The 15,172-nt window shown below is 42.2% G+C and overlaps 1 protein-coding gene across 1 annotated transcript in view; it reads right to left on the minus strand.

Moving 5' to 3' along the window:
• The window catches only part of Nox3 (NADPH oxidase 3), a 65,888-nt gene that overhangs the window by 20,610 nt on the left and 30,106 nt on the right, over nucleotides 1-15,172 (minus strand). Inside the window, exons 9-10 of the mRNA XM_041680343.1 lie at nucleotides 14,178-14,431; nucleotides 7,321-7,483 (exon numbers count right to left, since the gene is read on the minus strand). Of these exons, the coding sequence (XP_041536277.1) occupies nucleotides 7,321-7,483; nucleotides 14,178-14,431 (417 nt within the window). The remainder of the gene's footprint in view (nucleotides 1-7,320; nucleotides 7,484-14,177; nucleotides 14,432-15,172) is intronic.

Raw genomic sequence — 15,172 nt, forward strand, 5'->3', positions numbered from 1 at the left:
CCGGGTTCTGTGACCTGTCCTGAATCCTGGCTTCACTATGGAGGCACTGTGGAACTTGGGTAGGTTGTTTAGTTCAAGCTTCTCTTACTATATGGATAAACCATCCATACACACAGCACCGCTCATGAGCTTTCTGTGAGAATAAAGAACAAGGCCTTTTGAAGCATCTGGCCCATGTCGGAAGGATACTGTAGTGCTAGGATGTTCGCTACTATGGGTAGTTGCTTCATGTCATTTGGAGACATGAACAGAATGGGTACCATGTATTTCTACCCTAGAGCAAACATGAACACTGGCCTTCCTTGGTCTTTTTCTCGTTGGCCACTAAAGAATTTTAGAGATGGCCATTGAGAGGAGGTGATGCCTTAATTTTGAAGACCAATCTTAGAATTGAAATGTAAGTACGAATCAAATGACCTAGTTTCTCAAGTGGATTTCTTCACTATGGAAAGTACACCCTAGACTCCATGTGTACTAAATTCGTGTGGCAGCATTTGATGGGTGTGTGTGTTTGTGCACACGTGTTTGTGTCTGTGTATGCATGCGCGCATGCGTGCATGTGCGTGTGTGGCTCGATCTTGCTACCGTGACACTGCCTCTTCCCAAGGAGCAGGGAAGTGGGTAGCAGTGGGCTCTGCTGCCTCCATCCAGGCAGCACACCTCTGTCTCCACACTGTGCACAGGACAGAACAAAGAACAGCTCCATGCCACTTTGGGAAGGAGACCCTGCATAGTGGACAATTGCGAAAATAAGAACGTTTATCCCTGGAAAGATAGAGACTGCAAATGCCATTTGAGAATGTACCATCTCCCCAATAAATAGCTGCTATTATTTTGTAGGTTCTATTTTGCCGTTGTTATTTTCAAAATAATCCTGAATGAATATAACAGTGTAAAAGAGACCAAAAAAAAAAAAATAGAAGAATGAATTTCTTCTTCCATATGAGACTCTCCAGTATGTAAAATGTGTAGCTTTAAAGCAATACAATCATACAATTATTTTTCTGGAACACCATTAAGACTAGATCAGCTATTGTAAAACGCTTTTCATCCATATGATTCTTTTTCTTTAAGCCATTATTCTGCACGTTAACCATCTCAGAACTTTATTACTATCCTGCCATCTGGCCCATGACTAGATGTCTTTGTGATTGCTCTAATTATAGTTAGTAATCCTTATTGAAACATTCACCAGCGGTAGAACGATTCTCTAGATGGTATTCTATGGAATACTCTCAGGTACCAAAATAACCATAAAGCTGGCTATGCTGCACTTGACAGGCAGAGGCAGGTTGATCTCTGTGAGCGTGAGGCCAGCCTGGTCTACATAGTAAGACCCTGTCTCAAAGCAAAAATAGAAACAAAAAATAAAATGAAATAGATTATTAGATAGTGACACAGAGCTTCAAACCATATTACAACGGAGGCCCAAACCAAACCAAATGCTGATGGCATCAATAAAGGGAAGTTTTTTATTATATGTTTTATTTAAATCTTTTCTTGTATCAGAATTATTGCCAAAGCTAGTAGAGTTAATAAATCCAGGCGCTGTACATGCTAGGACTGTCTCCTTCCCATAGGACAAGGATAATTCCTAATGGGGTACCAGAGTTTTCTGAGGCCACCTAATGAAAGTGGGGAGCCTACGCGTGCTTGGGAGAGGCAAATGTGGTCTGAGCCACCCTGCTCAACTTATTGCTGATTTCTGTGACTTGCAGAGATGATCAATTCCAGGAGTGGCCAGAGCTCCAGTGTGAGGGAAAGCGCAAGTAAATAATTTCTTAAAGTAAACGGATTAAATTAAATGCATTTTTCATTCATTAGGAAAGGGAGCAGGCCCCTCTTTGTTTTATTAATATCTTTAAGTAGAGTATGGATTTTTTTGCCTTTCTTGGCCTCTTCCCCTTGTTCCCACTGGCCTGTACTGTCTTTTTATTTGAATTATCTGTTTATTATATTAGGTTAGGAACCCAAAGGCCATTTTTCCGGGACACACTATAAATACCCATTTTCACCGTTACCTATTATTGAATTGATGAAGAGAGACAATTATGAAGGAATTAGATTATCTCAGCTTTTCTATAATCTGTTTTATTGTATTCTGAAGATTACCTATGCAGTTAAGAAAATGAACCGAATCTCCCAGCTGGCACTTCCCTCGGCGTCGTCTACGCGGCTGTGATATTAAGGAGAGCTAAAATGTGTAAGCCAATACATTTATGTCAGCAGTCCTCCCCCTTCCCCCATTCACACACACCTATTTCATTCATCATGCTGACAGTTTGCACAAGCAAACTGTCCCAACTTTTTTCAAGAGTTCTTTCCACAAATTGAGTGTGATGCAGAATTAATCATACCCGTTAGGCGGGGTGTGGAGGACTTTTATCACCACAGGGCGTTTACACGCTCAGCACACGGCTTCCTCCATGTTGCACCAGAGACTTCTCACCCACCTTCCTCTCCTCCCTCACCCACAGGGCCACCCCCACTCTTGTCTCCATCTTAGCAACGCTTATGCTTACTTCTGTGCGGGAAATACCTCTTTAATGCAATGTGCCATGTATTTTCACTTCCTTCAATCGACTCATCCTTATGTTTGTGGTTAATTTTCCTCCCGGGGTAATTGGTTCCTTCCTCTTTGCCCTCCATCTATTTTATATTAAATTATTATTACTTGATGTGCACGTGCACGTGTGTATGTATGTGCTTGGGTGTTTGTGTATAGGAGCGCAGATGCATGGGTGTGTGTGGAGTTGAGAGAACGACCTTCAGTCTGTGTCTTCATCTTCCACTTTGTTTGACATGGGGGTCTCTTGTATGTCGCTACATATATCAGGCTAGCTGGCCCTTGAAGTTCCAAGGATTGTCCTGTCTCTGCCTCCCATCTCACAGTAGGAACAATGGGTTTACAGACACAACTTTCAGGCTTGGATTTCTGGAGCTTCTGGGGACTCAGACTCAAGTCCTCACGTTTGTGTGGCAAGTATTTTATCCAGAGAATCATCTCCCCAACCTGCTTTATATCTAAATATAGAGACAGAAACAAAGACACTCTAAAGTGTTTGCTTCAAACAGACAGTGCTACTTTATCCTTTCAAGAATAAACCTGTACCTTACTGGTTATGGGGCTGCCTTTACCTAAGAGGATTTTTGAATTACATGGCAAAGGAGAAGGGGGAAGAAGGTACCATGTAGTTAGACATAGCGACCTACTCTGTCATCTTAGCATGTAAAAGGCAGAAGCAGGATGATTCTAAGTATTTGAGGGCAGCCTGGGTCATAGGGTTCCAGGCCAACTTGGGCTACAGTGAAAGTACTTTCTCAAAAAGCCAAGGGAAGAAGGAAGAAAAGGAGGTGGAGGAAGAGAATGAGGAAGAAGAGGAAGAACAGGAGCAGCAGGAGGAGAGATTGTATACAATGGTCACAATGGAGAAAGGTTCAGCAATTTCTTTTTATGTGGAGTTACAACTTGAGGCTTAAACATTAAAATGCGTACCTTTATGCCAAGGGGTATTTTGCATTGAGACGAGAAAAAAAAATCCTATCCAATTTCAGTTAACAATTTACACCAAAAATTTCAGCTCTCCATTTCTATGCTCCTGTTCCTCTCCTCTTGTTACAAAAGAGAACGATTTGGAAGTTATAGCCTAGACCTAGAATTGTGAAGATGCTGTTAGCTAGACACACACCACTTTGCTCTGCTCCACTTTCGAAATTATAGAGACGCTGACAGTTTAGTGGAGGAAGTCGTATTTATATCTCACAAGTGTGTAGGCGGCACTGACGAATATTAGTTACATAAGACTGGTGAGAGCCGTACACACGCGCGCGCGCGCGCGCACACACACACACTCACACACACACACACACACACACACACACACCTACCTGCTTCATGGGACAGAAACTTCCTAACCCTGTGACCAGGCATGCCAATTCCTAACTGTCAGGACTTAGGTACAGTTTTCAGCCTAAACTCAGAATATCCTGGGGATGCCACTTCTTCTAACAGGAAGCGTGGAGGTGAACATGAGAATATCACACTCTGGGTTGCTTGAGTCCGTATTGAGTACCAGAAGGACCTAAATTCAAGTTCTAGTTCATTTGTTCATTTGTCCTCTCTGCTTTGTGTCCCTCATTGGTAAAGTGAGGGTATTAAATTGTTTTAATGAAGGCAATCTAATATGATAATTGTATCATTCTTTTTAGCTTTGGGATTGGCATGTGTTTTCTTTTTTTGTAGAAGAGAAATAAATAGCAATTATTTACAAGAGATTGTATGATATCAGATATGTAAAATGCCCAGTTTTATACTGGCTGGATAGAAAATTCTTGATAAATCTTTGCTGGTTCTGGCAGAACTAGCAATCTGTTTATATCTTTGTGGATGTGATTCATATTTATATTGTTTTATGAACATGTGCACTGTGGTTCTGTATTTCACATTATTTGCCTTTAAAAAGTACTCCCTGTTTGATATGGATTCTTATTTCTCCATTGGATGGACTAGGAATCCCAGTTCAGAGAGGTGTATGGAAGCTCAGAAGGTTGTGCTTCTTCATGATAGCTGAATCAGGCAGAGCCTCCTGGAGAACAGGATTTGGATACAGAGATGCTTGGATCAGAAATGGTGGAGATGAGGAGGTGGCTTCATTAGTCAAGTGCTCGTCTTTCAGGTCTGAGGGTCTGAGGTCAGATCCCCAGAACTCAAATAAAAAGCCAGTCATGATAGTGTGCACCTGTGATCCCAGTAAGACAAACAGGCCCCTAGAAGCTCACAGGACAGATAACACTTTCAGAAGAAATCCTGTCCCTAACAAAAGGTAGAGGTGCTCGAGGGCTGATATTTGGGTCTTTACTTTGATCCTGATACACATGTTGTGTTCACAGGTATCTGTGCTTGGAACTTGAATCTATGGATGCACTTACATGAGTGTGCACATACACGCACACACACACACACACACACACACACACACACACAGACAGAGAGACAGAGAGAGGGAGTGAGAGAGAAATCCTGTGCACTTGATTGCAGGTGCATGCTGTATCATGTCTACTACGTCTTGACTGTGTCATAGAAAGAACTGGGTGACCTGGATATGGAGTCTGTCTTTGATGGTCTGTGCATCATTTAATCAGGTCACCTTACTCTTTCTAAGCATCAGTGTCTGTATCCAGGAAAAGGAATGTAAATTGTTATACTGTGTCATGGTCTTGGGTGTGACATGTTACTCACAGGCTCATGTGTTCGAACACTTGAGCCCCAGCTGTAAGATCAGTTAGCTTCAAGAGCAAATGAAAAATGTATGCCAAGCACCTGTCACTCAAGCAGCTGATTCTACTCTTCTTGCTTAGTAACAAAAATAGCAGGTTTTGAGCCCCTGGCTCACATTTTGTCACTGTGTCGTAGAACACAGTTCCCGAGCAGAAGAAAGAAGGAACAGCAGACGGTCCACAGAACACAAACTGTGCTTCAGCGTAGCTGTAAAATGCTCCCACAGGCTTGTGTGCTTCAACACTTGGACCTTAGCTGTTGGAGGAGGTTGCAGCCTTGGGAGGTTGGTCCTACCTACAAGCATTGGTTTGGGGGAGGAGCTAAAGATTTATTGCTGTGTCCTGTTTCCTGTATAGCCTCTGCTTCTTGGCCTGTTAAGATATGAGAAAACAGCTCTTGCATGCTCCTACTGCCACAGGGCCATCCTTACCAGGAGGGCTAAATCCTCAAATCATAATCCAAAATAAATCCCCTTTCCCTTGTTTCTTGCCAGGTATTTGGTTAGAGCAATAGGAAAATGTAATGGTTCTACACCGGGATCCATTTACTGATTATAGTGTCTTCCTTTGGTCCAGGAGGAAACTGTAACCAAAGACATGTGCAGGAAAGGATCAGAGATAACCTTGCCAAGTGTCCTCCTCCGTCATGGCCTTCAATGTTCCATAGTCAACACGGTGTGCTGACTAGTTTCATGTCAACTTGATACAAAGCCAGGGTTAATTTGGAAGAAGGCATCACAATTGAGAAAGTGTTCCCACTAGACTGGTCCATGGGCAAGATTGTTGTGTATTTTCTTAATTAGTGGTAGACCCGGGAGAATCCAGTGCAGGTGCTCCCGAGCGTACAAAAAAACAGACTGAGCAAGCCAGTAAGCAGAACTAGGTGGCTTCTGCTTCGGTTCCCGACTCCGGGTTCCCTTGAGTTCCTGCCGTGACTTCCTCACCTTATGGATTATGATGTGGAAGTGTAAGATGAAACAAATCTTTTCCCCAGGTTGTTGTCAGGTGCCGTGTTTTATCACAGCTGTTGTGGTACCTGATGCTGATCCTAACTGGGGTTGGGCTTAGAGAAGGAAAGTCTGGAGCATGACACCTTAGGATGCTGAGTTCTCTGAGCTGAGGCACCAAGTCCTCCCTGACCTTCATCAACTGCCCCACTTTTTCCTTCAAAGGTTTGTTTCTGTAACTCCCCTGTTGACCTAGAGGCTGGCTTCTCCACAGTACAGTCTCATGACACTACGGGCAGAGCTCGGGTGTGTTTTGTTCCATGTATTTCTTGTTCAGGCTCATTCATTTCCCCTAAAAATAATTCACTATAAAATTGCCTGTATCTTGCAATGGAAGCTTCAACCATTTGGCCTCTGAGCTTTGTTCTCTGTGTGACTCCCATCATCAATAAATTTCAGTATCTCTTCTCCTGTTAATCTGTCTTCTGTTGTTTGGCTTATAGACTTAATGATGAAAGCTTCAGGGGGTATAAAGGAAGGCTCCTTTTGCCTTGACTGGGCCAAAGCTTGAGACAATGTCTCGTACCAGATAGTACAAGGGAATGGAGACACCTAGTCTAAGAACATACAAGGAATCAGAAAGGGGGATTTGGTGCTGGGTGGCAAGACCATTGCAAGAGAAATAGCAAGCCCTGCTAGTACAGGCCCTGGAAGGAAGATGGCACTGGGCATTTGCAAGCACAGAATGGATCTAAAGAGATGATGGGGAAGGCTGCCTGTTAATATGACTAACGGCCACCCAGTCACATAGCCATTTGCAGCCTGTCCACATTTTATTGAAATGAGCAATTACATGTCCTGTAATGGCAATGAAGCAATAAAATTTATGTCTTGTCATTTTTTAACAAGATTAGACATAACCCTGCTCATAAATGTAATCCTGAATGGAGATTTTTAAGAACATAAGTATGGTTAAGGATCCTTAAGTTTATCCCACATAGTTAATTAAAATCCTCCCCAGGAATCGGCAGAAGATAGATAAAAGGGCGTTGAATCCTTCCCTCCATGGAAGGGTGAACTAATGATTTCTCCATACCTTGCTCAGCTCAGGCAGGCTTTGTGGCTCACAACACTGATACCACATGGACTTGAGAAGAGAGGCGAAGGGTGTAACTCCAATTCCTGTTGCAATGCACACACTTACAGGGTAGTGAAACACATCTGCCAGAGAGCCTCCAAAGGGCCCATCCACTGCCAGCCTGGAATCAGAGAAAGCCACGCGTTAGAGTGTCTTACTCTTGAACACAAAGACATCTGAAACCCATGGTTTTTATAGGATGGGTTGGCAAACACCAGCAGAAAGGTTGGTTGGGTATATAAAGATTCTCTGTCTGGGGAGGGGAGATGAACTAATTGGTTGGATCAGTGCTTACTACGTGAGCTTGAGAACCTCAGTTCATTCAATTTCTGGGACGTACATAAAAAGCTGAGGGTGGTAACAAGCTTGAAATCCCAGTGCTGGGAAAGCAGAGACAGACATGTCTTTGGAGCTCTCTGGCCAGCCAGTCAATCCTAACCACAAGTTTCAGGCAAATGAAAGACTCAATCTCTCTTTCTCTCTCGCTCTCTCTCTCATAAGAAAAAAAGAAAGAAAAAGAAAAAAGAAAAATAATGTGGAGAAGCAAAAATCAGAGAAGCAGCCTATAACATTAACTCCTGGTCTTCTCATGAGCATGTGCACTTCGGCACACATGCATACTCACATGTGAGTGACACACTCATCCCCCCCTCACATGAGTACACATACAAAAGTATACATACAAGTACACATATATTTACACACATACTCACATGTGAGTATACACAAACACACACACACATGAGCACACACACATGAGTATACACACACACACACACACACACACACACATACACACACACACACAAGCTCTATCTGTAGAGCTTGGAGTAAGCACTAGAACTCAGGAGTGCACCCACTGGAGAAACACTACCTGGACACCCTGGCTAGGTGTTGGTCATGCTTTTCCTGCTTGTGGCTTATCTCATCAACATGGCTTGTTCTTTTTAGAGCTCTGGGGGTCTTCGCTAGGTGCCTGTCTGACTTTCTTCCCTCTGCTGTCAGCCAAAAGCAAAGGAGACACTCCACGGTGACTTAGAAGATTGGCATTTCCTTTTCAAGGTGAAATCCCCCATTTATATTTGTTTTCATACATAGCTATCATTTTAGTCTAATAGAAGTGATTTATTTGGAATAAATATAATTTTGAAATAACTTGTCAGTTTTATACAACTTATAAAACTCACTATTTCAGATTATATTTTTTTTTAAAAAAATACTTTATGATCAGCAGTCCAGGGGCAGGAAAAATGTTTTGTCTTTGCTCAGCAACTTTTCCTTATAATGGTAAAACACATTCTTTGAATAAATAAGCCGTTTGACATGAACTGGCCACTGAATTCTTCCCCATCTCTTCTCCCCAGTTCTCCAAGTTGGCTTTTCGTTTGTTTCCTAAATGCACCGTAGTTCTGTCTTCTGCCATACAGCACCCTTTCACATGGACTACTTAGATGCAATTTATCCTCTCCCTTTACTTGCTTAGATGACACCCTTCCTCTGGGGTCTGCCCAAACCCCATTTCTCCAGGGAAATCCTCCTGGACCCCTTTGACCAGGTGAAATTCCCTCACCCATCCTTCCTCACTGTTGCTGTAATATTAGCATTTTTTTATTTATGTGAATTTTTTATTGATTTTGATTGAACTCTACAGTTTTCACTGCTCCCCTTCCTAGCTTTCCCCTCCCCTTCAACCCTCCCCAAAGGTCCCCATGCTCCCAATTTACTCAGGAGATCTTGTCTTTTTCTACTTCCCATGCAGATTAGATCTATATATGTCTCTCTTAGTGTCCTCATTGTTGTCTAAGTTCTCTGGATTATGATTTGTAGGCTGGTTTTCTTTGCTTTTATTTAAAAACCACTTATGAGTGAGTACATGTGATAATTGTCTTTCTGTGTCTGGGTTACCTCACTCAAAATGATGTTTTCTAGCTCTGTCCATTTTCATGAAAATTCAAGATGTTGTTATTTTTCCCTGCTGTGTAGTACTCCATTGTGTAAATGTACCACATTTTCCTTATTCATTCTTCGGCAGAGAAGCATCTAGGTTGTTTCCAGGTTCTGGCTATGACAAACAATGCTGCTATGAACAAAGGTGAGCATATGTCCTTATGGCATGATTGAGCATCCTTTGGATATATACCCCAAAGTGGTTTTACTGGGTCATGAGGAAGATTATTTCCTAATTTTCTGAGAAATCACCACACTGACATCCAAAGGGGCTGTACCAGCTTGCACTCCCACCGGCAATGCAGAAGTGTTCCCTTTTCCCCACAACCTCTCCAGCATAAGTTGACATCAGTGTTTTTGATCTTGGCCATTTTTACAGGTGTAAGATAGAATCTCAGAGTTGTTTTGATTTGTATTTCTCTGACAACTAAGGATGTTGAACATTTCCTTAAGTGTCTTTCAGCCATTTTAGATTCCTCTGTTGAGAGTTCTCTGTTTAGGTCTTGTAGTAATATGAGTGGCTGGGCTGCATCCCCAGCACCCCGGCCACCTGCTAGCTTATGCCCCGAAATAATTACACAGATACTGTATTCTTTTAAACACTGCTTGGCCCATTAGCTCTAGCCCTTACTGGCTAATTCTGATATCCCGATCAATCCATCTCTAATAAACTGTGTAGCACCACGAGGTGCGCTTACCAGGAAAGATTCTAGCCTACGTCCATCCTGGGTCAGAACTTCATTGCGTGTGTCTCAGAGAGCAGAGCTATCGAGTCTGCCCAGGAGAGGGGAACATGGCGTCTCTGAGCTCACTTCCTCTTCCTCTCAGCATTCTGTTCTGTTTACTCCACCCACCTACATTCTAACCAATAAAATGGGCCAAGGCAGTTTCTTTATTAGCCAATGACCTTCCTCCATCAAGGCCTGTGCTCCATTTTTTTTATTGGATTATATGTTCTTTTGATGACCAATTTATTGAGCTCTTTGTATATTTTGGAGATCAGACCTCTGTCTGATGTGGGGTTAGTGAAGATCTTTTCCATTTTGTAGGCTGTCATTTTGTCTTGTTGACCATGTCCTTTGCTTTACAAAAGCTTTTCAGTTTCAAAAGGTCCCATTTATTAATTGTTTCTCTTAGTGTCTGTGCTGCTGGGATTGTATTTAGGAAGTGGTCTCCTGTGCCAATGCGTTCAAGTGTACTTCCCACTTTCTCTTCTATAAGGTTCAGTGTGGCTGGCTCTATGTTGAGGTCTTTGATCCATTTGGACTTGAGTTTTGAGCATGGTGATAGTTATGCCAGCGCCATTTGTTAAATACTGTGTGTGTGCTCATGATTTAGTTATGTCCATCTTGACCTCTAGGTTTCTAAGTCTCTGGATGTGGGGAGCTGGTTTGTCTTTACTCATAGCTTATATGGTACCTGACTGGCTACCCAGCCTGGAGCTGCGCAGTAACAATTTGTTGAATCAATTGTAAAGGGAATATTTAGAGCATTTCAGTAGGCAGAATATATTAAATAACTCCAGCTATTCCAAAAGTACACATTTGCATATGAACAAAGATATGCTAATTAAAAGGTTTCTAAGTCATTCCTAACCACCACCCCTCAGGAGAGCCTGTCACCTGAATGGTGAGGGTGGGGGTTAGCCCATTTGGGCCTTAAATATGTGTTCATGAACGTTCAAATGGATTTATTTAAATATATTCTATATCCCAGACTTCCTAATAATTCAAATGAACTCTCCTTGAGTTAATCTTAATTAATAAGGCTTAATTATATATTGATATATGGAAATAAAAGAATGAAACTAAAAGGGATTAACCAGAAGGTGCTGGTTATCTTAGTCCACCGTAGATTATTTTTAAATAATTAGATAGATGATAGATAGAAAGGTAGATAGAAAGAGACCTTACCCATGAATTAAGATTGTTAGTTATTTTTATAATTAGTAATCAGTAATTTATTTGACACCAATTTCAAAAAAGATATCAATTAAATTCAGAGGACACTTGTGTCCCAGAGTCCACAGAAATATACATTACTGTCTAATTGTTTATAATTGAGAGCCCTTCTTTGCCCTGTGTGAGAACTGACCATTCTCTTCCATCAACCTGAAAGGCACTATGATGTCTAAGTTTGAGACAGTTCTTTTTCATGTCTTACTGAAATCTGTAAGGCTCTCACCTTTGCTTCCTTGATCACTCCATTTTATATATTGATGTAGGAAGGATCTTTTATTTGAACCAGAAGCTCACTGATTTGACAAGTCTGGTTAGCAAGCTGACTGCAGGATCACCTGTCTTTATCCCCCAAGCACTGGGATTACAAGCAGGCTGCCATGCTAACCCAGGGTTTCAGTGGATCCTGGAGAAGTAAACTTGGACATCACAGTGAACTCCCTATCTTCAGAGCCATCTCCTGAGCGCTGGATGAATTCTGCTTTTGTGTTTATTCACCTCTCATCCCTTTGGTCTGGATTCAAGGTTTAATGTAAAGCAGGAAGTTACTGTCTCACAGCAGCTGAGTCTTCCTGGCTCCTTGATGCTCACACCATCAGACTCCTGCCTCATTTTTCTGAGCTCAGAGCCATTAGGAGCTAACACTACTATTGGTATATCGAGGTTACTTGCTTTTCTTACTTTGCAGCCAATTGTAATAAGTCTTTCTGGGCACTAATACATTATACCAATATATATGGAATATGATAGCTAACCCTACATCAAATATTAAGCATTTGTGATCTCACACTAAGTGTAATCTAAAAACGTAGTTCTCACAGAATTAGAAAGTAGAGTGATGGTTAGCTGGGTAGCGCTGGGAGTGGGGACAGGGGGGTGGGAGGTGTCAGTGAAAGGAGAGCTAAGCACAGTGTACAGGAAGGACACTGCAGGGACCACAGTGTATAGTAAGGTGATTGTATTCAGTGACAATCTAATAATCTTCAAAAATGCAAAGAGAGCACACATTAATGTTCTCATTGTGGAAGTGCTAACTAGGAACTGTTCACTAGATGAAATAATGTACACATATAAACATAATGTGTATAAACAGGGCAGATATACAAATGCGATGCACATGTACTTCAAAGTGAGTACATATTAATGTTCTCATTGTGGAAGTGCTAACTGTGCTAACTAGCAACTGTTCACTAGACAACATAATGTACACATATAACTACAATGTGAATATTTAAACAATGCAGATACCTAAATGCAAGGCACATGTACTTCCAAAATCATGCTCTACACAGTAAGCACATGTAATTTTATCTATCAGTTACCAAAGGCTGGGAGGGTTCTATCCACGAAGAACAAAGGGGTGGAGCAGATGTACCCAGAGAGGCCCCAGAGATCAGATCACATGAGACCTCCCAGTGTCACTCCGTGGACAAGAAGCTGCCCGCAGCGCTTCTGTTGGGTTGATGGAAAGCTTGTTGGTTGGCGAAGGGAAGGATGTTTGACAGACTGAGTAGCTGGATCCACACAGAGCAGGAGCAAGGATGGAAAAAAAGTAAAGGTTTGAAACTTAGCAGTGGAGAGGATGGGCAGGCATGAGGGAAGCTTGCGGACACCGTAACTGTGTTGCACTGTGTGTTGTGTGTGGGGGTGTCACTTCCTTCTACACTTGCCCCTGATTTTCACTTCATTTTAACATTAGAATCCAGTTTCATTCTCATCCTATATGACTCATCATTAACAGGAAGGCCTGCATCCCTTCCATCCACTAGACACAACCAGTGTGGCATGCTAACGGTTCCACCACCTTACAGGGAGAGTGGGGAGGAGGGTGACAAGCTCATTTCATTTTGTGCCTTAGCCTTGTAAGGGTGCCTACCTAGTCATCAATAAATAGTTGTCAAATTAAATGAGCTAAAGGATATATGCTGGACTGAAGGTGTTAGGTTATGTTATCTATAGGAGTCTGACATCGTTCTTGGTCCTGGAGATACTGGAGAAGGGTGACAACATCACCCCTGCAGGGACTTCAACATAAGTATGCGCCACTGTGTTTTTAAACTAAAGCCAACATGTAGTGGCCACTGTCCCCCAAGAATGGTACCAGTAGACTTATTTTTTTTAATGCTTCATTGAAATATTTTGTTTTGGAATTGTTTTGTCTCATATTTTTCTGTTTTCTTGATTTTCTGGGGCCCTATCCATGGACTTCATGTACTGTTTGTTGGATGATCCTAAAGGGATGGGAATCGACCTTCTTGTTCACTTACAGGAGCCAAGGTAAGATCATGAACACAGGGTTTTGGGTCAAACACTTGGGCTTTTCTGAATAGGGTGTGTTGGGGGTAGAATCATGACCGACATGAGAAGAAGCCCCAGCTCCAGTGCCTTGTGCTGTGTTTTTGAAAACAGGGCTGCAGAGATGAGTAGCCTCTATGTACATCTCCTATATGTTACCGTGTGGTTGTGTAGGAACAGTACAGGTTAAGTTCCATTGACCAGAATAGAGCATCCTTCTTCAGGAGACCAAGCTTTGCAAAGACAGCCAGAAAGCCCCGTCTGTGATGGGAGAGCGCTCACAGGGTTGTCTGACTCATGGCAAGCCGTACATAATTAGACAAGAGCTACTTTTGGGTCTGGAAAGGAAACCGTTCTTTCTTCCTGGATCATCGCCTACATTTGTTGAACATTTATTTATTTTTACAGAAATGTACTTGCTTCTCTTAAATTATACATTTTATGGAGGCTTTCTGTTTTTTCTTTTTCTTTCTTTTTTTTTTTTTTTTTTTTACAAACTCAAGCTTGCAGCCTGGTCTAAAGCCATCTCCAAGTCTGACAATTTGTTGCTACATTTAGATATTTTCCTGTCTGAAGTACTGAGACTCGAATTAAACAGTGACTCCGGGGTCTCACCTTGGCATGCTGCAGAGCTCACTGGGGGCCTGCCCCTCTGCCCCAAAGGCTTTCAATAATGCCTCTGTCCAGTCTCCAGATGCGCGGATGTGCACACTGAAGATGTCCTCCTGGGGAGCAGAGGTCAGAGTGAAGGGGTGCCATTCCAGCGGGGAAATGGATGGGCACTGGATGAAGATGTACTGTCCAGGCGCCATCTTGAAATCACGCTTCTTCATGTGAAGTTCCAGGACTGCAGACGGGTGACTCACCACCTACGACAGAGCAGAGAGCTGTGGGGATTCTCACTCAGGTAAAACAAGGGCACAGTCGTCATTCCGTCAAAGGCTTGAAAATCGTTAACTGGTTTATATTTCCTTAGAGCATTTATGTTTGTCACTGCTTTCAAGCCTGGACTTGCAACTTAAGCGATAATAGAGTTCATTGGGCAGGGCTCTGTGCTTGACTCTTAGTAACTGCACAAGGCGGCAACAGAGCAGGCATGGGACTCCATGCCCCGACGTGACCAAACTTCCCTGAGCCCAGTAAATCATTTCTAACTGAGAATAAGTGGGAATGAATGGATAGCCCATAATTTTACTGGAGTGTATTAAAAATAGTTACCACATCATCTTCAACTCAAAAACAAAACAAACAAACAAACAACAAAAAACCTAGCAGTCATGTGTTACCTTTGGAAATTACTTGTGTGTTTTCTCAATCTCTTGAGAATTAACCCTGCAATTTTCTTCATGATAAAGGGAAAAATACCAATCTTCCGCTTCTTTCTAAAATGTTTTATTTGTTGAGTTTTTTTTTTTAAACTAAGCATAATCTTGTTTCCGAGTTTTTGATATTGGGAATCCCCGTGAAGCTTGTACGAGGACTTTACACTAATGGCTTGTCCGAGGACAGAAGGAGTTGCCCTCCCTAGACAGCCATTCTTTCATGAAAAAAATCTCTGCACACCTCCACGTCCTGTATAGCAAACAGACACAAGAACACAAGCCAGCATG

Source organism: Microtus oregoni, unplaced genomic scaffold, assembly GCF_018167655.1.
Source record: "Microtus oregoni isolate MIOR12 unplaced genomic scaffold, Mior012 000033F_ref0000390, whole genome shotgun sequence".
Classification (NCBI taxonomy): Eukaryota; Metazoa; Chordata; class Mammalia; order Rodentia; family Cricetidae; genus Microtus; species Microtus oregoni.